Here is a 26,863-nt window from a genome sequence, read left to right as displayed (position 1 = left end):
CACACAGTGTTTAGGAATAATGCTAAGATGATTTAACTCAGTTCTTTTCTATCCACATCTGTTAAATTGTAAAAAGTAATGCTAATGTTTATTTTTAAACTTAGAGAACTTACACAGGTAGAAAGGTAGAAAGAAAGAAAGTACTATTAACAATCTGTTTTCTACAAATACTTTTTTTTTTTTTTTAAAGATTCTACCTATTTGACAGAGAGAGTGGGAGAGCACAAGCTGGGGGAGCAGCAGGAGAGGGATGGGGCACCTGGGTGACTCAGTGGGTTAAAGCCTCTGCCTTCGGCTCAGGTCATGATCTCAGGGTCCTGGGATTGAGCCCCGAGTCGGGCTCTCTGCTCAGCAGGGAGCCTGCTTCCCTCTCTTTCCTCCTCTCTGCCTACTTGTGATCTCTCTCTCTGTCCCCAATAAATAAATAAAATCTTAAAAAAAAAAAAAAAAGGAGAGGGAGGAGCAGACCCTGAGCAGGGAGCCTGATGAGGGACCCGATCCCAGGACCCTGGGATCATGACCTCAGCTGAAGGCAGACGCCCAACCATCTGAGCCACCCAGGCACCCTACAAATACTCCTTTTCTTTTTTTTTGTTTTTAAAGATTTTATTTATTTATTTGACAGATAGAGATCACAAGTAGGCAGAGAGGCAGGCAGAGAGAGAGGAGGAAACAGGCTACCCGCTGAGCAGAGAGCCCGATACGGGGCTTGATCCCAGGACCCTGGGATCAGGACCTGAGCCTAAGGCAGAGGCTTTAACCCACTGAGCCACCCAGGCGCTCCCAAATACTCCTTTTCTAACAAGAGGGCAGGAACAGAAAGAGAGAAGGACCATCCCTTGACAACTAGAGGACAAGCAAAATAAAAGGGGCACCTCAGGGTGCCCACCTCTGTAGGCTTAGTGGAGCATGTGACTCTTGATCTCAGGGTTGTGGGTTTGAGTCCCTTACTGGGTGTAGAGATTACTTACAAATAAAATCTTGGGGCACCTCGGTGGCTCAGTCAGTTAAGTGTCTGCTTTTGGCTCAGGTCATGATCTTGGAGCCCTGGGACCAAACCCCACACTGGGCTCCCTGCTTGGTGGGAAACCTGCTTCTCCCTCCCTCTCTGGCCCTCCCCACTGCTTGCACATGTGCATGCGCACACTCTCAAATAAAATCTTCAAAAAAATAAATAATTAAAAATACAAATACAATCTAAAAATAAAAAACCCATGAGAACTAAGAAGTATTCTTTTTTTTTTTTTTAAAGATTTTATTTATTTATTTGACAGAGAGAGACTACAAGTAGGCAGAGAGGCAGGCAGAGAGAGTGAGAGGGAAGCAGGCTCCCCGCCGAGCAGAGAGCCTGATGCGGGACTCGATCCCAGGACCCTGAGACCATGACCCGAGCCGAAGGCAGCGGCTCAAACCACTGAGCCACCCAGGCGCCCCCTAAGAAGTATTCTTAATGTAAAAGCAAATCCCTTATTCCAGAATATGTCATAAATATTTCTCTTTCTAAAGAACTTAAATGATGAAATTTTCTCTAGTGAAAGCTGCTCTGTCTATCCAAATTATGGATTTCTATTGTCTGAATTCTAATCTTTACATCCTGTAAATCGAACATTTCACACGTGAAAAGATGCAAACACACTCCCTTAGTAAGTGCAGAAATTAAGACCACTATGAGATACCACTTTACATCCATTAGGATGGTTACAATGTTTTTTTTTAAATTTTATTTATTTATTTGACAGACTGAAATCACAAGTAGGCAGAGAAGCAGGCAGAGAGAGAGGAGGAAACAGGCTCCCCCCTGAGCAGAGAGCCTGATGTGGGGGCTCGATCCCAGGACCCTGGGATCATGACCCGAGCCAAAGGCAGAGGCTTTAACCCACTGGGCCAACCAGGTGACCCAGGATGGTTACAATGTTTAAAAAAAAAAAAAGGTAATAACAAGGTTGGCAAAAATGGTAGGAATGTAAAATAGTGTAGCTATTCTGGAAAACAGGCTGGGAGTTCCTCCTAAGATTAAAAATAGAACTGCCATATGATCCAGCAATTCCACTCTTAAATATATACCCAAGAGAAATGAAAACATATACGCCATCACAAAAATATGTACACAAATGTTAACAGCAGCATCATTTATATTAGTCAAATGTGGAAAACAATCCAAATGACCATCAACTGATGGATTAAAAAAATGTGGCAAATCCATACAGTGGAGGAGTACATGGTCATAAAAAGGAATGAAATACATGAAAAGGGAATGAAGTACACGCTACAACTTGATAAACTTTGAAGGTATACCAAGTGAAAAAAAAACAATCAGGGAAGGCCATATATTATATAATTCCATTTATATGAAATGTCCATCACAGTCAAATTCATATAGAAAGTACATTAGTGGTTGCCAATGGTTGAGGGAAGGGGGAAAGTGCTAACAGGTACAGGGTTTCTTTTTGGGGTGATGGAATGTTCTGGAACTTAGGGATGACAGTTCTACAACTCAGTGAGTATACTAAAGGCCACTGAACTGTACACCTTAAAATGTTAGATTCTGGGGGCGCCTGAGTGGCTCAGTGGTTTAAGCCGCTGCCTTCGGCTCAGGTCATCATCTCAGGGTCCTGGGATCGAGTCCCACGTCCGGCTCTCTGCTCTGAAGGGAGCCTGCTTCCCTCTCATTCTCTCTGCCTGCCTCTCTGCCTACTTGTGATCTCTCTCTCTGTCAAATAAATAAATAAAATCTTTAAAAAAAAAAAAAGTTAGATTCTGTAGATGTGAATTATATAATTTTTTTAGGTCACTGATCAAATTATTTTTAAAATAAGTAAGCTCCATGCCCAATGTGGGTTTCGAACTCACGACCCCGAGACCAAGAGTCACACAGTCTACCAACTGAGCCAGTCAGTTGCCGCCATTAATCAAAATTTTAACTCCTCTGTCTCTCCTTACCTAGTCTGTGGGCTGCCTGAGGGTAGGCATAATTCTTTTGATTTTTTATTTACTACAAAAATTTTTAGGGGCACCTGGGTGGCTCAGTTATTAAGTGTCTGCCTTCTGCTCAGGTCATGATCCAGAATCCTAGGATCAAGCCCCAAATCAGGCTCCCTGCTTAGTGGGAAGCCTGCTTCTCCCTTTCCCACTGCCTCCCCACGCCCCTGGCTTGTATCACCTCACTCGATCGCTAATAAATAAAAAAATAAAATCTTAAAAAAAATATATAATTGAGGTATAATTGACATAAACACTATCAGGTATACAACATAATGATATTTGTATATATTGTGAAATAAATAAGTCTAGTTAAAACATCTATCATTATACTATACACAATTACAAAAGGTTTTTATTCTTGTAATGAGGACTCTGAAGACCGATTCGCTTGGCCATTTTTCAATTAGCAATAATCGCACCTCGGATAAACCTCATTGGCTACGATACTGCCACTGCGCAAAGCTGCGCTTGGCCATTTTTGAGTATGTAATACTACAGTATCATTAAAAATAGTGATCATTCTGTATTAAGGCTGTTAAAATATTTAATGACCCAAAATATTAACCATAAATTTTAATCTGATCACTTCAGAACACTTACCTCATTCTTTCCATTTTTGTTGTTGTTGCCTTGTGAAATCATTTTTTCTAGGACAGCAAGAAGATGCAAAGCTTTCTCAGCTTGATAGGTTAATATATATAGGTCTACAAGCAAAAAACACACTGCTTGGGCAAATTTTTCTTCTGGGGGGAAAAAACAGGAAAAGAAAAGTTATAATCCAAAGTGAAGCAAACATTTCAGACCCCTCCTCCCTTCGGCTCAGGTCGTGATCTCGGGGTCCTGGGATCGAGTCCCGCATCGGGCTCTCTGCTCAGCAGGGAGCCTGCTTCCTCCTCCTCTCTCTGCCTGCCTCTCTGTCTGCTTGTGATCTCTCTCTGTGTCAAATAAATAAATAAAAATCTTAAAAAAAAAAAAAAAAAAGTAAGTTCTAAAGAGCAAAGACACTTAAGTCTATTTAAATGAATGTTCATCACCTAGAGCCGTGCATGGAACAACCTACAATACCAACAATGCTATTCTATTCCACATCTCAAGGCCTCTCATTGATATTTGACAAAAAATATCTACCAAACACCAACACATGAAATGAGGAGTATTACTTTAGGTAGAAGGAAACCCTAATTCCAGTACCCACTCAGCTACTTACTAGGTATGTGACCTCTACATATCACTGAGCTAATTTTTAGACCTCAGCTAGCAGACCTGTAAAATGGGGAGAATACTTCACCTGCCTGAAGGCAGGGGGGGCAAGCCAGATGATCTTTTGAGGTCCTTCCAACTCTTGGGGTTGTTAAGTTCAAGCCCCACTTAGGTGTAGAGATTACTTAACAAAAAACAAATGACCTCCTTCTCAGCTTTATAGAAAAACATAGAAGTATAATGCTGATTTCTGGTTTTATAGGGAAAGGTCACAATTTACACCATCTTCACCACTGGTGTTTCCCCTGCCCAATCTGTCCAGCCACCATGACCTCAGTACAGAAGAGGAGCACCGTGAAAATGCCTCCCTAGATTCACAGTAAGCAGCTGTTCAAAGGCTGACAGCAAATAGGGACCCTGTAACTCTTCCCAAAGTTCCACAGAGGAGCCATCTCACTCTACCTCTTGTCCTGTGGGGACCACATCAATACTCAGGTGTTTATAGTAATCAGGAACTGGCATTAGTGTTTTGAATTTAAAAGAAAGTAACATGGAGAAAAAGACAAAAATCACAACTGAATTCTGCCTGCCTGTGGACTGGAAACAAACAGGCCTCTCTAACAACCATTTCCTGAGCCTGGCTTTGCTGCTTTATTTGCTCCCTCTTTGTTCCTTTGCCCTCACCTTTCTTACTTTACTTACTCAAGGCTAGTAACTGTAAAATAAGTAACTTAAGATACCAAGAAAGCTAGCATAGTCTGTACTATCTATTCTATGATTACTCACAAAAATGTCAGTAAGGCAATGAACAAAATATTTCACTGTCCCTTAACATCCCTGAACACGCCTTAAGACACTGCTCAAGTAAGAATGGATTGGGTACACTAGGTGGTGTTTAAAGAGCAGAGAAAAAACAAAAATCACGAAGTCTTCCCAATCAGAAACATAATCTCTAAGTTGTTTTTTTTTTTTTTAAGATTTTATTTATTTGAAAGACAGAGATCACAAGTAGGCAGAGAGAGAGAGAGGGTGAAGCAGGCTCCCTGATGAGTAGAGTGCCTGAAGTGGGGCTCGATTCCAGGACCCTGAGATCATGACTTGAGCCAAAGGCAGAGGCTTAACCCACTGAGCCACCCCGGCACTCCTCTAAGTTTTTTTTTTTTAAGATTTTATTTATTTATTTGACAGAGAGAGAGAGAGATCACAAGTAGGCAGAGAGGCAGGTGGGCGGGGTGGGGAGCAGGGTCCCCGCTGAGCAGAGAGCCAGATGCGGGCTTTCCTCCCAAGACCCTGAGATCATGACCTGAGCTGAAGGCAGAGGCTTAACCCACTGAGCCACCCAGGCGCCCTCCCACTAAGTTATTTTTAAAAACTGAAGGGTGAGTAGGGGCGCGCCTGGGTGGCTCAGTGGGTTAAGCCTCTGCCTTCAGCTCAGGTCATGATCCTGGGGTTCTGGGATCAGACTGCCCATCAGGGTCCCTGCTTGGTGGGGAACCTGCTTCTCCCTCTGCCTCTGATGCTCCCCCTGCTCATGTTCTCTCTCATGCTCACTCTCTCTCTCAAATGAGTGGATGAGATCTTTAAAAAAAAAAAAAAAAATTGAGAGATGGGAAGGAAATGTTAAAAGAAAACCTGGGTTCATCTAAAAGTGATGTCATTTTTTAATCTTTCTAGCTATCAAAAAAACCTGACACAGCTTTTTTTCTTTCTTTAAATACTAACAGGTAATTCCCTGATTTTGGTTAACTAGGTAAAAGGACCAGAAGCCACTGCAAGTATGAGAAGACAGGGAATTCTTTTTTTTAGAGTGGAAGAGGGACAGAGGGAGAGAGAGAATCCCAGGCAGGCTCCATGCCCAGTGCACAGCCCGTTGTGGGACTTGCACTCACAACCCTGAGATCAAGACCTAAGCTGAGATCAAGGGTCAGACACTTAACCGACTGAGCCACCCAAGTCCCCCAAAGATAGGAAAATTTTTGACAGAACATACCAAAAGGTTCTATGAACTGGTAAAGCTTTTCACCAACTGCTATCGCTTCTGTGTACTGCCGCAGATGATAAAGAATGACTGCCTGATTATAATACAACATGCTATTCTCCACATCATCTAATCCATCCATTTCTTCAACAGCCGAGTGGACCTATGAAACAAAATCAACAAAGAATATGTTCTCACACAGTAAGAAAATAAAGAGCAAAAGTGAAAAGATCTATATGAGCAAACAGAAACATGGCCGTTTCTTACTCTGAATTTTTCCATCTTTTCTACAGGACCTCTAGATTTTAATTATTCTCACATATTCAAAATTATTTTATTCATAATAAATTTCCGTTAAGTAAAACATTTTCGTGGACTCTATGTAGTACTTAGCACAAAGCAAGGCAAGTCTCTTCCTTGCTACTGTGACAATATCGTCAATGTTTTAACTGCCAACATGGCTTCCAAATTAGTCCGCCACTTTTTAGTCTCCCTGGGAGTGGGCAAAACTCAAAGACCTTTCCTGTATGCACTGTTATGTGCTATGTATACATAACCTTGATTTCATTTTGTAAAAACTAAAGTAAAATTTAAACATTAACAGACAATAGCTAACTACTTAACTATGTGCCAGGCCTGCTATGTTAAACCTTTCAGAGAATACCTCATTTAATCCACACCATACCTTGAGGACACAGAAATTATTATCATTTCCATTTTATAAATAAGGAGACCAACACAAAAAGCTTAATTATCTTGCCTAAGGCTTTATAGCTAGGAAGTATATTTTCTGATATTCCTCTTATTTTCAGGTTTTGTTCCTATAACTAAAAAAAAAGTTTGAAGTAATAACAACAAAAATAGGTTTTTGATGACTTTGCTAAAACAAATATTTACATCTGATACCCCCCCAAAAAAAAAAAAAATCACACCACTTTGCATTTTAAAGCTAATGACTACCTGCATCGCCCGCCCCCCAAGCTGTAGCAATAGGCTTGCAAAAATTTTTTTTAAATATTTTATTTATTTATTTGACACAGAGAGAGATCACAAGTAGGCAGAGAGGCAGGGAGAGAGAAAGGAGGAAGCAGGTTCCCTGCCAAGCAGAGAGCCCGATGCAGAACTTGATCCCAGGACCCTGAGATCATGACCTGAGCCGAAAGCAGAGGCTTAACCCACTGAGCCACCCAGGTGCCCCTAGGCTTGCAAATTTTAATTAAGTTTTACAAACACTCTGTAATTTCATTTAACACACAAAACTGGAGATCTACATTAAAACCAATTTTTCTCTGCCACTGGTAAGATTGGAATAAATTATTGTTTTAAGGATTTATTTATTTGAGAGAGACAGAATGCATGTAGAGGAGGGAGAGAGGAACAGGGAAAGAGCCCCAAGAAGACTCTGCACTGAGCTTGGAGCCCTACATGGGACTCGATCTCACGATCCTGAAACCACAACCTGAGCCAAAACCGAGTCAGACTCCCAACAAACTCTGGCACGCAGGTGCCCCTAAAGATTGGAACAAATTATTGAGCAATGTTAAGTAATTAATTTTAAGACGACACTTCCCTATATCAAGCAGTGGGACTGTGATATACATGATAAACTTAACTTTGGTTTGGCTGATGGCAAGGAACCAGAAGGTTCATGACACAGTGTAATTTGTAATCAGACACCTGTGACTTCAGTCATCCATATGATGAGCTTAAATGTTAACAACTGGTCCTCTCTGACCACAAGCACTTGCATCTCCATTAGTTTGCAGATTCTGTATAACCTTCACTTACCAAGTCATAGTCTTGAAGTGACTAAAAATAGTCTCTTTAGAGAAAACTCAATTTCCAAAGAAAAACAATACTTGGCTGGTGGCAATATAATGGAGAGAGAATGAACTAAGAAAAGGTTAATTCTTAGCCAGAAAAGAGGGGCCTGGACAAATTAAGGAATTTTGGATTAAAAAATGGTTGAACGTACAGCTACATGAAATAGTCAAAGTAGGCAAATAAATAGACAAAGCAGATTACTAGTTGCTGGGCACTGGGAGTTTGCTGTCAAATGGCAGGGACTGCTATGGGTTTGTTTTTAAGACTTGTTTTTTGTTTTTTTGTTTTTTTTTTTAAGTAGGGACACCTGGGTGGCTCAGTTGGCTGGGCTTCTACCTTCAGCTTGGGTTGTGATCCTGAGGTCCTGAAGTCCCACACTGGGCTCCTTGCACAGAGGGGAGCCTGCTTCTTCCTCTGCCTGCTACTCCCCCTGTTTTTGTGTGCACGCAAGTACTCTCTCTCTCTAGCAAATGAATGAATAAAAAAAAATAAAAATAAATTCTTTCTTCTTAAAAAACAAAACAAAAACAAAACAAAAGCGCAAATGGTTGAACATATGACATAAATAACAGCAGCATTTTCTAGGACTTACCAAAAACATCTAGTAATTGCTCCAGCCAGAACAAAAACGACTTGTTAAATGAGACAAAATATCAATAAAAGTGGAATAGGTTGTAAAGGTATGTAACAAGGCCGAGGACATAAGACTCTGAACAGAAGTGTGATTTAGTGAAAAGTAGGAGACACAGGTACAAATACTTCTAGGTTTTAAGAGAGTTGGAGGGCATGAGGGGTTTACTGAACCAGCCTTATCAAAAATAAAAGCAAAAAAAAAAAAAAAAAAAAAAGAACTAAGGCTGGTGAAAGGATTTCAAAAAACTATTTTCTTGGCTTAATAAGAAGTCTGCAGGAGTCTTACCCTAAAAAGGGTTTTAAGGATGAACTTGTGCTCAAAGACCAAATAAATGTTCCCTGGAATAAACAGTCTATGGGGTATGTGTACTAGATATCCACAAACATCATCTTTCCTTTGATTCTGGAGCTCCAGATAAAGTCACAGTTACTAAGCTAGAGAAATACAGAAATGTGATGTCATATAAATTTGTGAAGAATGGGGTAGCTATGAAAACAGGCTCAAAAGTCAGATGGTCTGGGGGTGCCTAGAAGGCTTAGTTTGTAGAACATGTAACTCTTAATTTTGGGGGGTCCTAAGTTTAAACCTGCATGTAAAATTTACTTAAAAAAAAAAAAAATCAGGGGCATCTGGGTGGCTCAGTGGGTTGGGCCTCTGCCTTCCGCTCGGGTCGTGATATTAGGGTCCTGGGATCGAGCCCCGCATCGGGCCCTCTGCTCAGCGGGGAGCCTGCTCCCCACCCCCCACCTGCCTCTCTGCCTACTTGTGATCTCTCTGTCAAAATAAATAAATAAATAATCTTAAAAAAAAAAAATCAAGTCTGATTCAAATCTTGCTCCTCCCATCTCTGGCTATATAAATTAAAATTATCAGGCTCCCTAAATCCCAGTTTTACAACTGAGATAAAAGTACCTATCTTAAGGGTTGAATGTGAGGATTATTTGAGATAAAACTTAAAAAGCACTTAACAAGGAATTTGGAATCCCCTAAGTGTTTAATATACATTGGCTATTATTCTCATTTTCTTTTCTTGAAAAAGAAAGAAATTATATTTTAAAGTAATCTCTACACCCAAGAGGGGGCTTGAACTCATGGCCCTGAGATCAAGAATTGCATGCTCTATGGATGGAACCAGAGGGTATTACGCTAAGTGAAATAAGTCAATCAGAGAAAGATAATTATCATATGATCTCACTGATATGTGGAATTGGAGAAACAAGGCAAAGGATCATAGGGGAAGAGAGGAAAAAAATGAAACAAGATGAAACCAGAGAGGGAGACAAACCATAAGAGACTCTTAATCTCAGGAATCAAACTGAGGGTTGCTGGAGGGGAGGTGTGGTAGGAGGATGAGGTGGCTGGGTGATAGACACTGGGGAGGGTATGTGCTATAGTGAGTGCTGTGAATTGTGTAAGACTTGTGAGTCACAGACCTGTACCCTGAAACAAATACATTATATGTTCATAATAATAAAAAAAGATTTGCATGCTTCACCAACTGAGCCAGGCAGGCACACTTATTATTCTCATTTTCATTGAAGAACTGTAATAGGGTTGAAAAATCACTCCTGTAAAGAATTAGGAAGAGGGGGGCGCCTGGGTGGCTCAGTGGGTTAGGCCTCTGCCTTCGGCTCAGGTCATGTACTCAGGGTCCTGGGATCGAGCCCCACATCGGGCTCTCTGCTCAGCGGGGAGCCTGCTTTCCCCTCTCTCTCTCTGCCTGCCTCTCTGCCTACTTGTGATCTTTCTCTCTGTCAAATAAATAAATAAAATCTTAAAAAAAAAAAAAGAATTAGGAAGAGGATGAACAGGTTTCTTATTTCTAACAATACCATGTTTGGGTGATACTGCAGGGTAGCTTTACTCCTATAAAAAAATTATAAAGGTCAAAAAAAATTATAAAGGTCCTGAAGGGGTCTACATCACATATTAGGGTGATACTCTATCATACAGTGGTACTCATGAACAAGGACAAAGGCTCAAAAAGGTCTTAAGTGCTTCTACAGCATGAACCAATAATGAGAAGCACAGGCCCTTGAGTCAAACAGGACTGGGTTGATGGAACGAACTCTCTTCATTTAAGAGATTTGTGTCTTTGGACAAATTATACAAGCTATCTGTACCTCAGCTTTCCCATCTGTAAAATGAGAAATATTATAGTAGCTGTTTCATAGGACTACTGGGAAGAGTAAGTGACATGTTGCATATAAGGTTCTTGGCAGGGCCTTGCAATAAATGTCTGCTATCTGATCCTATCATCATCATCATCAGCCCTCTTGACTATCAAAGCTCTAACTCTATGATCTGAGAAATGTTGCTGCTATGACCAATGACCAAGACAAGCCCCAAACCATATATAAATCAGAATATCTTCTATTTAATCAATTAATCATGTCCTGATCCAACATGCTAAAACAATCTTGACATTATTATAAATAATCAGATCTTTGCAGTTATAAAAAAGATATTTTATATCTTTTTTATATACTTTTTATATACTGAGATTTCAGTAGCTAAGCTTTTCATATATTTCCACTTTAATTTGTTCTCAAAACTCATTCAAATTTGGTATATTAGTATATTCTGTTCAATTTAAAAATACAGCAGAAAATAAAATTATACAACATATCTTTCATTTCCTGGAATAATAATTTTATATAAATAAAATCGATGCAAGTATTTTAGCTACATCAGAAATTATGCTATCAGTATCAGACATGTCCTATTAATTTTCCTTAAGTATTTCTATTGGACAATTGAAAGACTACCACAGTACTTTTACAGCTAAATTCATTCGTGTATCACCTGATTCTTCAGCTGGTTAAGCGTTTGTCTCAAACTATCTGTTGTCGTTTGGTTATTTTTAAAAAACTCAGCCACTGCTGTATTCAAAATTATTTTATAATCATCTTTGTTTACTTCTTGTAGGCAAGCAAGGTGTTGCAGACAGGCATCGTAATTTCCAGCCTAAAACAAACAAACACAAAAACAGACAAAATTACATATCAGCTTTAAAACTTTATAATCATTTCTAAATATATTCCACTCTTCATTGTAAAGGGGTGCCTGGGTGGCTCAGTCAGTTAAGCGTCTGCTTAGGTCATGATTCCGGGGTCCTGGGATCGAGCCCCATGTTGGGCTCCCTGCTCAGCGGGGAGCCTGCTTCTCCCTCTGCCTGCCATTCCTCCTGCTTGTGCTCTCTCTCTGACAAATAAAGTCTTAAAAAAAAAGTTAAAAAAAGGAAAACTTTAAAAGACCTACAACAACAACAAAAAAAAGAAAGAAAAAGACTCCACATAAGTTTACTAATTAAAGTCACTAGGTGAAGCAAAATTCATATTAATTAAGAAACTGGGGAAGAAAAAAAGAAACCGGATATGTCGGGGCATCTGGGTGGCTCAGTCGTTGAAGATCTGCCTTTAGCTCAGGTCATGATCCCAGGATCCTGGGATCAAGCCCCGTACTGGGCTCTCTGCTTGGTGGAGAGCCTGCTTCTTCTTCTCCCACTCCCCCTGCTTATGTTCCTTTTCTCATTCTCTCACTGTCAAATAAGTAAATAAAATCCTTTAAAAAAAAAAAAAAAGAGGGGCGCCTGGGTGGCTCAGCGGGTTAAAGCCTCTGCCTTCGGCTCAGGTCATGATCCCAGGGTCCTGGGATCGAGCCCCGCATCGGGCTCTCTGCTTGGCTGGGAGCCTGCTTCCTCCTCTCTCTCTCTCTGTCTGCCTCTCTGCCTACTTGTAATCTCTGTCAAATAAATAAATCTTAAAAAAAAAAAAAAAGAGAGAAGGAAACTGGGAAATGTCAATTATACCTCAATAAAGCTGAAAAAAATTGTAGATATTTCCTATGGCTCAAACTCAAACACCAATACTTGTATAAGACACATACACAAACACATAGGTATACCATACACTTCTATATACGCATAAAACAACATGACATACACAAATATATATTTATTTATTTATATATATGTGTATACTGCTAGTAGGACATAATAGCTGAGGCTAGCCAAGAAAGGTAATATGATTAATTATTCTAATTTTTAATTTCCAGTAAATACACTTTGAATACCCAAGAATCAAATTCTTCTGCTTATATGTATATAACTTGAAAATTAAATAAGGTTTACTTTCATATAGTTTAATGTCAGAAAAGTTAAAGTTTTGACTAGAAACCTTTGGAGTTCCATTTTGAAGCATATTCGAGAAAAAGAACTGAAAAAGCAGTGAATTAAAAGAGTGACCCACATATTTACAAATCTAAGTTTTAAAGACTTAAAAAGGACTTTAAAGACTTAAAAAGGACTATGAGAGTTAAACATGTTTATGAAAACACAAAACTTGGTAATGGCTCCAATTACTCCCATTCCTTTTATCATATTCAAACTCTAATTTTTAAAATATTAAAACTAAACCTACTCCCTAAACTTAATTCTTGAATTATTACAGAATAAAAATTTTAAATTTAAAAAATTCACTGTGAAAAGATTCATATTCGACAGACCCTAAGACTAGAGCCGACAGAAAGAAACCACTGCTTACTGTGAAAGCTTGGAAAGCACTGGTAGACAACTCCTTTTCTTGATCAGTGATCCCAGAGGACTGACTTGTCCCTTCATGTTTCTCAGCTCCCTGATCTGCAAGCACAAAAGTTTCACAGTTGTTTAGAAATAAAGTTATACAGTGAACATGCCCTAGTTTTCTTTTGTCTTCTTCCTAATAAAGTTGCTACAGTTAGGGCTTTCTCAACTACGATGGCATATTTGTGTTATAGGTGAGTTAGAAGCCACTCCTCCAAAAACTTAAAGAAATGTTTTCTTTAGCCATGGTCAAGCACAATGAAAACCCACCATTGCTTATGTAAAAATTACAGCTCTGTCCACCAGGACACCTGGGCTGAGAATGTTGTGTTCACTTAAAAAGATTAGATCTGAACCCCGGCAATATATCAAAGTCCTACATATTCCAGAAACTATGCTCCAGAGACAAAAGATTATAAATATATATACAATACCTTCCAAAAGTTTATAATCCAGTTGGAATACGGTAACATTTAACAATTAGAAAACTACTTTGATAAGAACTCATAGTTAATTTCTAGGCCAAGAATACTTTCATAGGCTTAGGAATCCAAAAGCCAAGATTAACACATTTAAAAAGCTTCCTTAACATGATTAAGTATCCATATACCTTCTAAGATTAATGATTCCTGCCCCACAATTCAGTACTTCAAAATTAGACATTTTTTATTCAAAACCCAAATTTCAAAATAAACATAAAAATCTCCGCTAAATCAAGTTTCAAACTACTCGAATTCAATACTTGTAACTGTTCTGACAAATGCTTCAAAACAAACAAACAAAAAAACCCAGAACTTTTTCTGGAGTGCCTTGATGACTCAGTTAGATTGAGTGTCTGACTCTTGGGTTTTGGCTCCGGTCATGAACTCTGGGTGGTGGGATTGAGCCCCCTCACTGAGCTCTGTTCTGAGTGGGGAGTCTGTGGGAGATTCTTTCCCTCTCTCTCAAAATAAATACAACTTTTAAAAAAATTTTGTCAGAGAGAGAACACAAGCAGGGGGAGCAGCAGAGAGAGAAGGAGGCTCCCTGCTGGGCAAGGAGCCCAATATGGGACTCAATCCCAGGACCCTGGGATCATGACCTCAGCAGAAGGCAGACACTCAACCCACTGAACCACCCAGGCATCCCGAAGAAATACTTTTTCTTTCACGAAAGAAGCAGCATCATTGATCCCAACATTTGTGAGCACAATGCAGTCAAATGATACCATCTCTTCTTGTTCACAAGAGATCTTTCTGGGCTAAGCCTCATCTATACACTATGGCAGAGATTTTTTGGGAGAGGGGCTGGCAGAAATCTTTCTTTTCCTTGGGATTTGGGACCCTGATGTCAGATAACTGACAAGAACTTAAACCATAATATCACTCTCTGGAGACAGCTTCATGCTTATCCAGTTTTCACAAACTCTGAAGTTTCCTCTGTAAAATTACATGTAGTAGCCACAAAACAGTTTCCATTCAACACTAAGAAACATACCTGAGCTCTTAATTACTCTTTAAAGGAGACAATAAAGTCATAAAAATTAGTAAGAATAAATACTTCCAGGTAACCACATATACAGAGGTAATAAAAATGCAGCATCTAGGGGCGCCTGGGTGGCTCAGTGGGTTAAGCCTCTGCCTTCAGCTCGAGTTGTGATCTCAGGGTCCTGGGATTGGGCCCCGCATGAGGCGGGGAGCCTGCTTCTCCTCCCCCTCTGTCTTTCTGCCTACTTGTGATCTCTGTCAAATAAATAAAATCTTTAAAAAAAAACACAAAAAACTCCTCATTCTTGATTTAAAAAAAAAAGCATCTAGTGTATCAAGGGACTATAAAAAAAAAGTTAAATCCTTTAAATCTTTCAGTCTTTTTCACATTTATTCAATGCCATAATAATAATAATAATAAAGACTATGGGAACGGGAATTGCAGGGAAGGGAGGAAAGATAGCACCTTGAGAAGGTATAGCCAGCTATAATGCCATGGATTATTTTAACTTCATTTAATCTCAAATTACTCATGATATTCCTGCTTTTCCCTGAGGTACTAAACTCAAATTAAAAGTTGTACTTAGTCAAGATCAGTCTTTAGAAACTGTCCTCTACAATTTACAAATATTTCCCACTTAGAAAACTCTCTTTGGGACGCCTGGGTGGCTCTGTGGGTTAAGCATCTGCCTTCAGCTCAGGTCATAATCCTAGGACCCTGGATTGAGTCCCACATCTGGGTCCCTGCTCAGCAGGGAGCGGGGAGTCTGCTTCTTCCTCTGCAGGGCTCTGTCTGCTGTTCCCCCTGCTTGTGCTCTGAGGAAGGAAGGAAACTTTCTTTTGATTTAAAAAAAACCACCAATCAACTTTTCTAATATATATTTTTTTGGATCTTTTTATTCTCCAACCCCCCCTCCCCTAACTTTTAATTTAAAAAAATTTCATACCTTTTTTTTTTTTTTTAAAGATTTTGTCTATTTATTTGAGAGAGAGAGAAAGCAACAACAGGTGGGTTTTGGGGCAGAGGGAGAAGCAGGCTCCCCACTGAGCAGGGAGCCTGACGTGGGGGTTCAATCCCAGCACCCTGGAACCATGACCTAAGCCAAAGGCAGATGCTTAACTGACTGAGCCACGCAGGTGCTCCAGGTGTAGAGATTACTTAAAACATAAAACCTTTAAAAAATAAATAAAGACACTGTTAAACAGTTTTTCCTTTAGAAAGTCAATGACAATGAGTTACTGTTAACCTGTTTTCACAATGTATGTTTTGCAAAACTTTTACGTATACAATAACAGTAAGGATCAATTACTACTTATTTACTATTATTATTTTTTAGATTTTATTTTGGGGACACCTGCTGACTCAGTTGGTAGAGCATGTGACTATTGATGTGGGGGTTGTAAATTTAAACCCTATGCTGGGTGTAGAGATTACTTAAAAATAAAATCCATAGGGGCGCTTGGGTGGCTCAGTGGGTTAAAGCCTCTGCCTTCAGCTCAGGTCATGATCCCAGGGTTCTGGGATCAAGCCCTGCATTGGGCTCTCTGCTCAGCAGGGAGCCGGCTTCCCACCCGCCACCCCCACCCTGCCTGCCTCTCTGCCTACTTGTGATCTCTGTCAAATAAATAAATAAAATCTACCAAAAAAAAGGAGTTTAAGTATCTACTTTCCACCATTATCCTCCAGGAACTGTAAAAGCCTCCTACAATCTTCCAAGCAAAGAGAGATGCCAACTTTAATATAATAAATAAGCTAGACTCTAAGGCTGACAGGAGACTCTGAAATTGCCACTTCTACAGATATTTTGGAGAAGTCAGTGCAAAACGTAGCCTTTTCCAAGGTAACCAACCATTATTTTATCTGCACTTTTACTTCAAGATAAAATTTTAAAACAAAAATACTCCCTCCAGTGGGTTTACTATTTTTATTTTCCTTGTTATCTTTCTGCACCTTTCAAGTTTTCTGTATGGAATGGGTGTTATTTTTGTAATCAGTTTTTAAAACATTACTTATAACTTCAGAGTTCTTACCAGAAAGAGTCTGCACGTAATTCCATAATGTGTCTTTATTTGTCCAAAAGTAGTCTCCATTGCCAATTGTAAGAGTGTATGGCCGTTCATCCATAAGCTTGACTTTCCTTCTACTCTGGCCTAATGAACATGGCTGACCTTCCAGGCGCACAGAGCTCTTAGGAGCAAAAACCTTGACACCCTTTAAGCCAATAGGCTTCATTTTGAATCAAACAACTGCCTTTAGGTTTGAAGTAAGTAGAAAAGAAATACACTGCTTTTTAAAAACTGAAAGAAGTCAGTTAACTGAAAGCACAGACACATTCTAATACAGAATATTAACAATTCAAATCTGATTGGAGGAGGGTTTTCCACACAAGCTACACATTTTTTTAAAATATTTTATTTATTCATTTGACAGAGAGAGATCACAAGTAGATAGAGAGGCAGGCAGAGAGAGAGAGAGGGAAGCAGGCTCCCCGCTGAGCAGAGAGCACGACGCGGGACTCGATCCCAGGACCCTGAGATCATGACCTGAGCCGAAGGCAGCAGCTTAACCCACTGAGCCACCCAGGCGCCCCCACAAGCTACACATTTTAAAATATAGCTCCAATGATGTTCAAGAAAAGACATTTTTTTCCCATAGGAATAAGGAATGTTAAAAACTAAGGAAACCTACTAGTATGGTCACAAAGTAGTGTTGATGCCTTTGTGAAGGCAAGTTTTAAAAAAGAAGGATGCCATTTCAAAGAAAAATCATTCAGGTCTCTTGAAGTCACCATATAAATAAAGTTCACATAGTTCACGTGGTTTTCTATCACTTGGATAAGTGTCTCTGACTTATTGAAACCCTACACATATAACAGTTGATTATTACATAATCAGAGAAATATGTGACGAGGAATGCCTCAGACTTGAGCACCCTGTCCAGTACAACAGAAATAAAGGAAGAAAATAATCAAGAATCAACAATAACATGTTTTGTGGAAGACAGGCAAACCAGACCTCTACCATGCTGAGCATTTTTTTCTTATGATTTTATTTTTAAGTAAATCTCTACACCCACTGTGAGGCTCAAACAACTCCAAGATCAAGAGCACACTCCACTGACTGCCAGCCAGTGCCCCTGCTGAGGAGTATTTTAATTTTCATATTGGAGAGTAGTTTTTACGTACAGAAAAGAGATTTACTCTGGTTTTCAAATATTAATACCTGATTTGTTAAGGCTCTACATTCAGAAAGCCTAGATTTCCCTTAAGCTTTTATATTCAACTTAGACTTTTTTTAAGATTTTACTTTTAAGTAGTCTCTACACCCAATGTGGGGCTTGAACTTACAAACCCAATATATTTTATACACACACACACACACACACACACACACACACACACACACACGTGTAAACCATGACTGGATCTTAGTTTGAAAAGCACTTTTTTTTTTAAAGATTTTATTTATTTATTGGACAGACAGAGATCACAAGTAGGCAGAGAGGCAGGCAGAGAGAGAGAGGAAGGGAAGCAGGCTCCCTGCTGAGCAGAGAGCCTGATGTGGGGCTCAATCCCAGGACCCTGAGATCATGACCTGAGCCGAAGCAGAGGCTTTAACCCACTGAGCCACCCAGGCACCCCAGCACACCTTTTTATAATTGAAGTTTAATTAACATAGTGTTATATTGGTGTCAGGTGTACAATATGTTGATTGAACAAGTATATACATCGCTTAGTGCTTGCCACAGTAATGTGCAGTTAAAACAGTACAGTACTATTAACTCTATTCCCTATGCTGTACTTTTCATCTTTTGAACTATTATCTTTTACCTGATCCTCTGCCAGGTAAGCACAGCCTCTTTAAGCCTTTAAATAGCATTTTTGGGACAACTGGGAAACTTAATATATTCAAATATTAATTTTCTAAAGTAGCACAATGGTTATATAAGCAAATGGCCTTATTTTTAAAAAAAATGCATGGTGAGGGGCACCTGGGTGGCTCAGTCGGTTAAGCATCTGTCTTTGGCTTAGGTCGTGATCTCAGGGTCCTAGGATCGAGCCCTGTGTTGGGCTCCCTGCTCAGTGGGGAACCTGCTTCTCCCTCTCCTACTCCCCCTGCTTGTGCTCGCTCTATCAAATAATAAATAAAATCTTGAAAAAATTGCATGGTCAAATATTTAGAGATGAATATTTAGAAACATTGATATTTAGAAATATTTAGAAATGATTCAACACTAAAAGTTGTAGCTAGAGAGAGAGAAAGTAAATATGACAAAATGTAACAATCGTTAAACTGGGTGGTGAGCATATGGATGCTCATTTTTTCAATTTTGGGGATGTTTGAAATCATCTGTAATACAAAGTTGAAAAATATCAAATATGTAGGTTCCTTACAGGACCCTGAAGAAAGTAAATGGTAGAAGAGTACTGCATAGTTTATTTCCTCATCTGCATAGATAGATAGATAGATAAACAAAGATCTTATTTATTTATTTGAGAGAGAGTGTGAACGTGCATGGATGCAGAGGAGCAGAGGGAGAGAAGGGGGAAAGAATCTCAAGTAGGCTCTGCCCTGAGCATGGAGTGGGACTCGATCCCACAACCCATGAGTTCATGACTTGAGCCACAAGTCTGAAGCTTAACCAACTGAGCCAACCAAGCAACCCGGCATATATAGATAGATAGATATTTTTTAAGATTTTATTTATTTATTTGACAGATAGAGATCACAAGTAGGCAGAGAGGCAGGCAGAGAGAGAGAGGAGGAGGAAGCAGGCTCCCTGCTGAGCAGAGAGCCCGATGTGGGGCTCGACACCAGGACCCTAGGATCGTGACCTGATCCGAAGACAGAGGCTTTAACCCACTGAGCCACCCAGGTGCCCCAAAGGGGTGAACTTTTAAAAAAGATTGTTATTTATTTGACAGAGAGAGACACAATGAGAGAGGGAACAGAAGCAGAGGGAGTGGGAGAGGGAGAAGCAGGCTGAGCAGGGAGCTCGATCCCAAGACTCTGGGATCATGACCTGAACTGAAGGCAGACACTTAACGACTGAGCCACCCAGGCGCCCCTTATATATTTTTAAGCCAATATGAGTTTGAGTAGGCATAGGAAAAGTCTGGAAGAACACACAAACTTAGTGTAAGCTACCTGGAGGTAAAGACTGGGTAGAACCAGCAGAGAATTTAACACTTTTTACTTTATACATTTAATAATAATCATCAGTTTTGGGTCTTTAATAAAATAAAAATAGCCTTGGCTTAAAATTTTCCCATTTGTTTGTTATTACCATTTAAAAAAAAAAGATTTTATTTATTTGACACACAGAGATCACAAGTAGTCAGAAAGGCAGGCAGAGAGGAGGAAGCAGGCTCCCCAAGGCGCAGAGAGCTCGATGCGGGGCTTGATCCCAGGGCCCTGGGATCATGACCTGAGCCGAAGGCAGAGGCTTTAACCCACTGAGCCACCCAAGCTCCTGTTATTATCATTTTTATGGCCATTCTGGCTTAAAATTTCAAAGCCATCTCTAAGTACCCTTCTCCTGATTTCATATTACCCATCAGGTCTGCTCTTTCCCTTATTCATATTATCAATCTTTTCCTATTAAGCCTACAACAGCCAGGCTCACAGTTCAAATTCTCAGATAAATTCTAATCCAGGATTTTGTGTCCTAACTCTAGCCATTTTCTCCTTTCAGATAACCATAATAAAAAAATAAGGTCAAATAAATCATTCTAAAACACTGATGGTATATTCTTAGTAAACAATGCTAATAAATGGGGATGCCTGGGTGGCTCAGTTGGTTGAGTGGTTGCCTTTGGCTCCGATCATGGTCCAACGGTCCTGGGATTGAGTCCCGCATCGGGCTCCTTCCTTAGCGCAGAGCCTGCTTCTCTCCCTGCCTCTGCCTGCCACTCTGCCTGCTTGTGCTCTCCCTCTCTCTCTAACAAATAAATTAATCTTTAAAAAACAACAACAACAAAAAATGCTAATAAATGGATGAAATCTTTAAAAAATAAATAAATAAATAAATAAATGAAATAAAATGTTATTAGAAGTTAGGGAGTAGGGTGCCTGGGTGGCTTAGTTGTTAAGCATCTGCCTTCAGCTCAGGTCATGATCCCAGGGTCCTGGAATCGAATACCACGGGCAGGCTCCCTGCTCAGCAGGAGGCCTTCCTCTCCCTCTTCCATTCCCTCTGCTTGTGTTCCCTTTCTTGCCATCTCTCTGTCAAATAAATAAATAAAATTTAAAAAGAAAGAAAAGAAGTTAGAGGGTGCCTGGCTGGCTCAGTTGGTAAATCATGTGACTCTTGGTCTCAGAGTTAAGTCTGAGCCCCATGTTGAGTAGAGAGATTACTTAAAAATAAAATCTTAAAAAAAAAGTTAGAAAACTGTCAGAACACCCATCTTACAAATGAAGAAACTGAGGTTCAACTAAGAACCTTTCCAAAGGAGCAACGCTTTCTGCTCACCTTACTACACCCAATTAGTCATGAATTCTGCCAGTTTTACTCCCTAAACATTTCTCATATCTGCCTCTCCTCACCATCCTACCAACCCCAAAGTAATACTAACCCACATTTAAAATAAAATCAGGGCCTCAGATGATGTCATTTTGACCTTTACTAATGCTGAGACATAGATACTGTTATCATTCCCATTTCACACAGAGGAAAGATGAGGCTTAAAAAAAGGGTCTTGGGGCGCCTGGGTGGTTCAGTGGGTTAAAGCCTCTGCCTTCGGCTCAGGTCATGATCCCAGGGTCCTGGGATTGAGCCCCACATCAGGCTCTCTGCTCAGCGGGAAGCCTGTTTCCTTCTCTCTCTCTGCCTGCCTCTCTGCCTGCTTGTGATCTCTATCTGTCAAATAAATAAATAAAATCTTAAAAAAAAAAAGGGTCTTAACATTTAACAAAGGAGTGCATGGGTGGCTCAGTTGGTTAAACGTCTGACTCATTTATATATTTATTTGAGAGCACATGAGCAAGCGAGCAGGGGAGAGGGGCAAAGAGAGAATCTCAAGCAGACTCCCTGCTGAGCACAGAGGCCCACATGGGCTCAATCTCACAACCCTGAAATCATGACCTGGGCTGAAATTAACAGCGGGACACTTAACCAACTGAACCACCCAGGCACCCCAAGTGTCTGACACTTGGTCTCAGCTCAGGTCTTAATCTCAGGGTTACCAAGTTCAAGCCCTCTGTTGGGCTCCATGCTGGGTGTGGAGCCTACTTTATTTTCATTTTTTTTTTAAAGATTTTATTTGACAGGCTGAGATCACAAGTAGGCAGAGAGAGAGAGGGGGAAGCAGGCTCCCTGCTGAGAAGAGAGCCCGACACCAGGCTTGATCCCAGGACCCGGGACCATGACCCGAGCCAAGAGGCAGAGGCCTCAACCTACTGAACCACCCAGGCGCCCCATGGAGCCTACTTTTTTTTTTTTTTTAAAGATTTTATTCATTTATTTGACAGAGAGAGATCATAAGTAGGCAGAAAGGCAGGCAGAGAGAGTGAGAGGGAAGCAGGCTCCCTGCTGAGCAGAGAGCCCGATGTGGGACTCGATCCCAGGACCCTGAGACCATGACCTGAGCCGAAGGCAGCGGCTTAAACCACTGAGCCACCCAGGCGCCCTGGAGCCTACTTTAAAAAAGAAAATTTGCCCAAGGTCACACGGATACCAAGTGGTGTCTTAGTAGGATGAACCCAGGCTGTCTGGTTTCAATTCCCTTGTTTTTAACTTCATTATTTCTCACCTAGCTCCATTAAAACATAAATTGGGTCACACAATGCTCTTGCTGAAATCTCCCAATGACTTCTGATTACAATGAACTCAAAATAAGCCAGCCCCTGACACAACTGAATTCATCTCTTTTATGTTCCTTTGCTCATTAAACTGTAAATACATATCAAGTGCCTCCTATATGCCAGCCATTGTTCTAGGCACTGAAGATAAGAGCAAGACTAACACAGATAAAAGTACCTTTCTTTGGGGTGCTTATATTCAAGGGGTCTTCTCACTCTCTTTAAACATTTTTCCAAGGGGTCTATACATTTGTTGCTCCTCTTACCTGGATCATTTTTTCCCCACATGGCTGGCTCTTTTTTTTTTTTTTTTTTTTTATGGCTGGCTCTTTATATTCAGGGTCTCTATTCCAATGTTACCTCTAAGAGAGCCCTTCCTTTCCTAACTAATCTATTCAAAATAGGGTTCTTGCTCTCAGTTATCCTCTGTCATCCTACTCATCTTCCTTTTCTTCCACAGTATTTATCACAGCTTAAAAATCACAATTACTAAAAACAAAACAAAACAAAACAAAACAACAACAACAACAACACAATTACTGGGGCACCTGGGTGGCTCAGACAGTTGAGCCTCTGTCTTTGGCTTGGGTTGTAATCCCGGGGTTCTGGAATTGAGCCCCGCATCAGATTCCCTGTCAACGAGGAGCCTGCTTCTCCCTCTCTTTTATTCCTCCCGCTTGTGCTCTCTCACTCTGTTAAATAAATAAAATCTTTTAAAAAACCACAATTATTTATTTTGTTTACCCTGTCTTTCATACTATAAGCCTCATAACTACAGAGTTATGTTAGTGCCTGGCAAAGCAGGTCATGGGTAAATATTTACTGAATAAATTAATATAACAACATTAGCTGGCTTTAGCTATTCTCTGGGCTTCCAGTCTTGTTTCATTTAAATCTACCTCCTCCCACACTGTGATCAGGTCACTTACTTTCTTAAAGGCTTTCACGGGTTTCTTTTCTTAACTAATTAAGAATAAGCACACGATACCCTCCATGACAAGGACTCTGAGCTCAGGAGCTCAGAGATGAAGCAGCAAATAAACTAGACTTTGAATGAAGACAGTTTACCAGATTGAGAAGAGAACGGAAGATACCACTTTCTCTTCTTTCTTACCACTCATAAACTCAAAAGAACAGGATGCTTTTCAAGAGAGTCATTTCTGGTGTGAAAAACTAGGTGTGTTGATATAGAGACATTAGAAACAAAGTTTCACAAATGACACTGAAGAGTAAGGATTTGATGCACACAAGATGGTACAATCTTAGAAAGTTTATAGGCATGGGAATGGTATGTTCCAATTAGTGATTTAGAAATAAAAATACAGTAGTGAGAATAATGGGCTGGATAGGAAGAGAAACAAACACTAGTCAGAAGGCTGCTTAAAGTGGAACAGACCACATTAAAAAATAAAGGCTAGGGGCGCCTGGGTGGCTCAGTGGGTTAAAGCCTTTGCCTTCGGCTCCAGTCATGATCCCGGGATCCTGGGATCGAGCCCCACATCGGGCTCTCTGCTCAGCGGGGAGCCTGTTTCCTTCTCTCTCTCTGCCTGCTTGTGATCCCCGTCTGTCAAATAAATAAATAAAATCTTTAAAAAAAAAAAAAAGGCTAGAATCACAGCAGGTGAAAGGGGGACGGAGAGGAGGAGAGATTCAAAGGAACCATATTAAACATTCATCTACTTAATACAAATTTAACATTACCTAGGTAAGAACTTCCTACACGGTGACCTATAAACTTCAACCAAAGACACAGTCCCAAAATGCCCTGGACCTTATTCTTCCACTACACATATTACACAGCTATGGTACCTGGCTATATTACATACATACTACCAAATGGATATGCTACTATGTTAGGTGTCTCATAGACTGAGAAGTAGGTCCTCAAAGGCAGGGAGTATGTGCTATTCCTTTCTTCAATATCCAAGGCAGTGCCTGGTACTTAATCTTTGTGAGTGAATGAACAAGTCGAAGTGTGTTTTATAACTGAGGTAGGACTTGAAAACTAGATGAGCTTTAGGCCTACAAAGGTCATTCCAGGCAAGTGCAAAAGATACCAGCAAGTAGGAATGGTAAACCTGGGAAACAGATACTGCCTTCAATTAAGAAGGGATGCTGGTCCGCTTGGTCCAGCCTTGGACAAGTCATGCTTATTTCCTACCCCTTCCACATGGCTCTCACCTTCATTTCACGTGGGTATCTGTTCAAACATCACCTTGGCAGAGCGCTTCTGTGACCAGCCTACCTGAAAATTCTATAGCATACTCTATTATCCTCACTTTGTAAACCTTTTCTCTATTGTTTTTCTTCTCAGTTTACTGAAGAACCTTTCAACAATTTTATTCATCTGTACCTATATGAGGCTCGGCTCACTTTTATTTCAAATCAAGTCCATTTGTCAGTTATTGAGATCAAAACCTACAGAATACAGAGACTGTCTTTTCTTTTTTCCTAAATTTCACTGCAACTCCTAAGATGTCAGTTAAGTTCTCCCAACATAAATGAGATGCCACAGAGAACATTAATTTCTTACAAGACACATATGGCAGACCGTCCCAGAGGTAGGCAAGAAAGAATTTTATTATACCATAATGCAGAAGTTTCTAGGAATGGAGCAGTAATCCATAAAAAAAATAATCGAGATTAAATTAATTAACTTTAAGGAACTACGGGAGAATAGGTTACAAACGCAAGATATTTGAGAGCACAGAACGAAGAGAGACACTCTAATTTTGTCTACTTAAACAAGTAGTTTTCACAAAGCTAATTACATAGGACGTCGCAGACCAGAGGCAGGCTTATGTGGGGCGCAACAGCCCAGGTGAGTGTTATCCTGAGCCAGGGGCACAAGGCAGCTGTGTGCTCCAGGGTGAACTTTACCTACTCTGCCTTCCCCACTGGAAAACCGAAAAGTCTGTGAAGTGGTTCAATAAATTTAAGTCAGATATTCTGGAGAGAGGCGGTCAGTAGTGACTTCATACTGCACTTGGGTAAAAAACCCTATAGATCTGGGACCCAAAGACTCACACTTGGGACGGCCGTGGGAGAGGCCGGGGGAGAGAAATGCACACCCAGATTCAAGTCGCCCTCGTGTCCCCACCAACTCCGCACCAGGGTCGGCCCACCCCTGCGTGTCCCACCGCTTTAGCACATCGGGCGTGGGCACCTCACCTGCAGGCTTGTCTGCAGCCATCTTCCCACCCCAGCTTCTGTTCTTCCCCGCAGGTGGCGTGGCCTTGACTCCAGCTGCCGAGCCGGCTGCGATCCTGAACCTCGGAAGACGAGTCCACCCGGGCTCCGGGCCCCTGGGTTCCGGCCTGGGGAGTGGGCTGACGCGGGCTTAGGAAGTGACGAAGGCTAGCTCGCGTCGTCTAGCAACAAGAAGCAGCGTCTCCGGCCGGGTAGCCCCACAGTCTCCTGCCAGACTCTGCTTCCGCTGCACGGTTTCCCGGTATACACTACTTCCGGGGGCCGCCGCCCGTGTGGGAACTGCAAGCTGGTCCCGCCCCACGCTGGCGTCCCCCGAGCGCCCCGCCCACGGCGGCGCGCGCGTGTGCGTAGGCGTGCGCGCCCGACCCGATGGAAGCTCTCTTGCGGCTGTGGGCGTGCGCTGGGTAGCGTGGGCGGGGTCTACTTGTTGATACTACTTAAAATTCTGAAGTGTCCGAGCGTTCCTTCCGCGTTTTACGTAAAATCACAATTATAACACTGTGTGCTGAGCGATGAGCCGTGCGCTTGGCATGTACGCTTTCACTGATTTCTCCCAATTTTGTGAGAAGGCACTGTTGCAGTTCCCCTTTAAAAACAAAACATTTTATTTTAGAATAGTTTTATTTTTACAGAAATACGGCAAAGATGATACATAGAGTACCTGTATACTCCTCATCTTGTTTCCCGTGTTGTGAGCATCTTAAATTTTGACTAAATAACCGGTACATCTGTCACGTCTAAGAAACAACCTTGATTGGTATAACGAAATAATAATTTAATTATTATTTTAAAATATTTCTTAAAATCTATTTTTTAATTTCACCAGTTTTCCCCAATGCCCCCATTCTGTTCCAGCATTCTGTCAAGGACACCACGTTATATTCGTTATGTCTTCTTATGCTCATCTTGACTGTGAGTTTCTCAGATTTTTCCTGTCCTTGATGATTTTGACAGCTTTAAGGAATACTGGTCAGGACTTTTGAAGAATACACATTTGATTTGATTTATTTTGTTCATGGTTATGAACTTGGCACCCAGACATTCATCTTGTCAATTCAGAACAGAAGCAGTCAAATTGTCCCCAGGCATAGCTGGACCAAAGAAGGAACACATAGCCCTAGCTTCAAGGGATGGGAATGCCTGCTTTATCTTCAAAAGCAACCTGTAGGACACGTAGTTAATCAACA

The 26,863-nt window shown here is 40.8% G+C and overlaps 1 protein-coding gene and 1 pseudogene across 8 annotated transcripts in view; both read right to left on the bottom strand.

Moving 5' to 3' along the window:
* Positions 1-25,924, bottom strand: part of CNOT10 (CCR4-NOT transcription complex subunit 10) — a 74,770-nt gene extending 48,846 nt beyond the window's left edge. For all 8 annotated transcript variants that reach the window (XR_006818089.1, XM_046003540.1, XM_046003543.1 and 5 more), the window contains exons 1-5: positions 25,638-25,924; positions 13,163-13,257; positions 11,424-11,585; positions 6,173-6,323; positions 3,583-3,725 (exon numbers count right to left, since the gene is read on the bottom strand). Coding sequence is in view for 7 of the 8 variants with exons in the window: in XM_046003540.1 (XP_045859496.1) it covers positions 3,583-3,725; positions 6,173-6,323; positions 11,424-11,585; positions 13,163-13,257; positions 25,638-25,659 (573 nt within the window). In the remaining variant the exon portion in view is untranslated. The remainder of the gene's footprint in view (positions 1-3,582; positions 3,726-6,172; positions 6,324-11,423; positions 11,586-13,162; positions 13,258-25,637) is intronic.
* On the bottom strand, positions 3,279-3,446 carry LOC123941007 (annotated as a pseudogene).
* Positions 25,925-26,863: the final 939 nt, after the last annotated feature.

This window comes from Meles meles, chromosome 4, assembly GCF_922984935.1.
Source record: "Meles meles chromosome 4, mMelMel3.1 paternal haplotype, whole genome shotgun sequence".
In the NCBI taxonomy this organism is placed as follows: domain Eukaryota; kingdom Metazoa; phylum Chordata; class Mammalia; order Carnivora; family Mustelidae; genus Meles; species Meles meles.
This window is presented reverse-complemented; position numbering and strand designations above follow the sequence as displayed.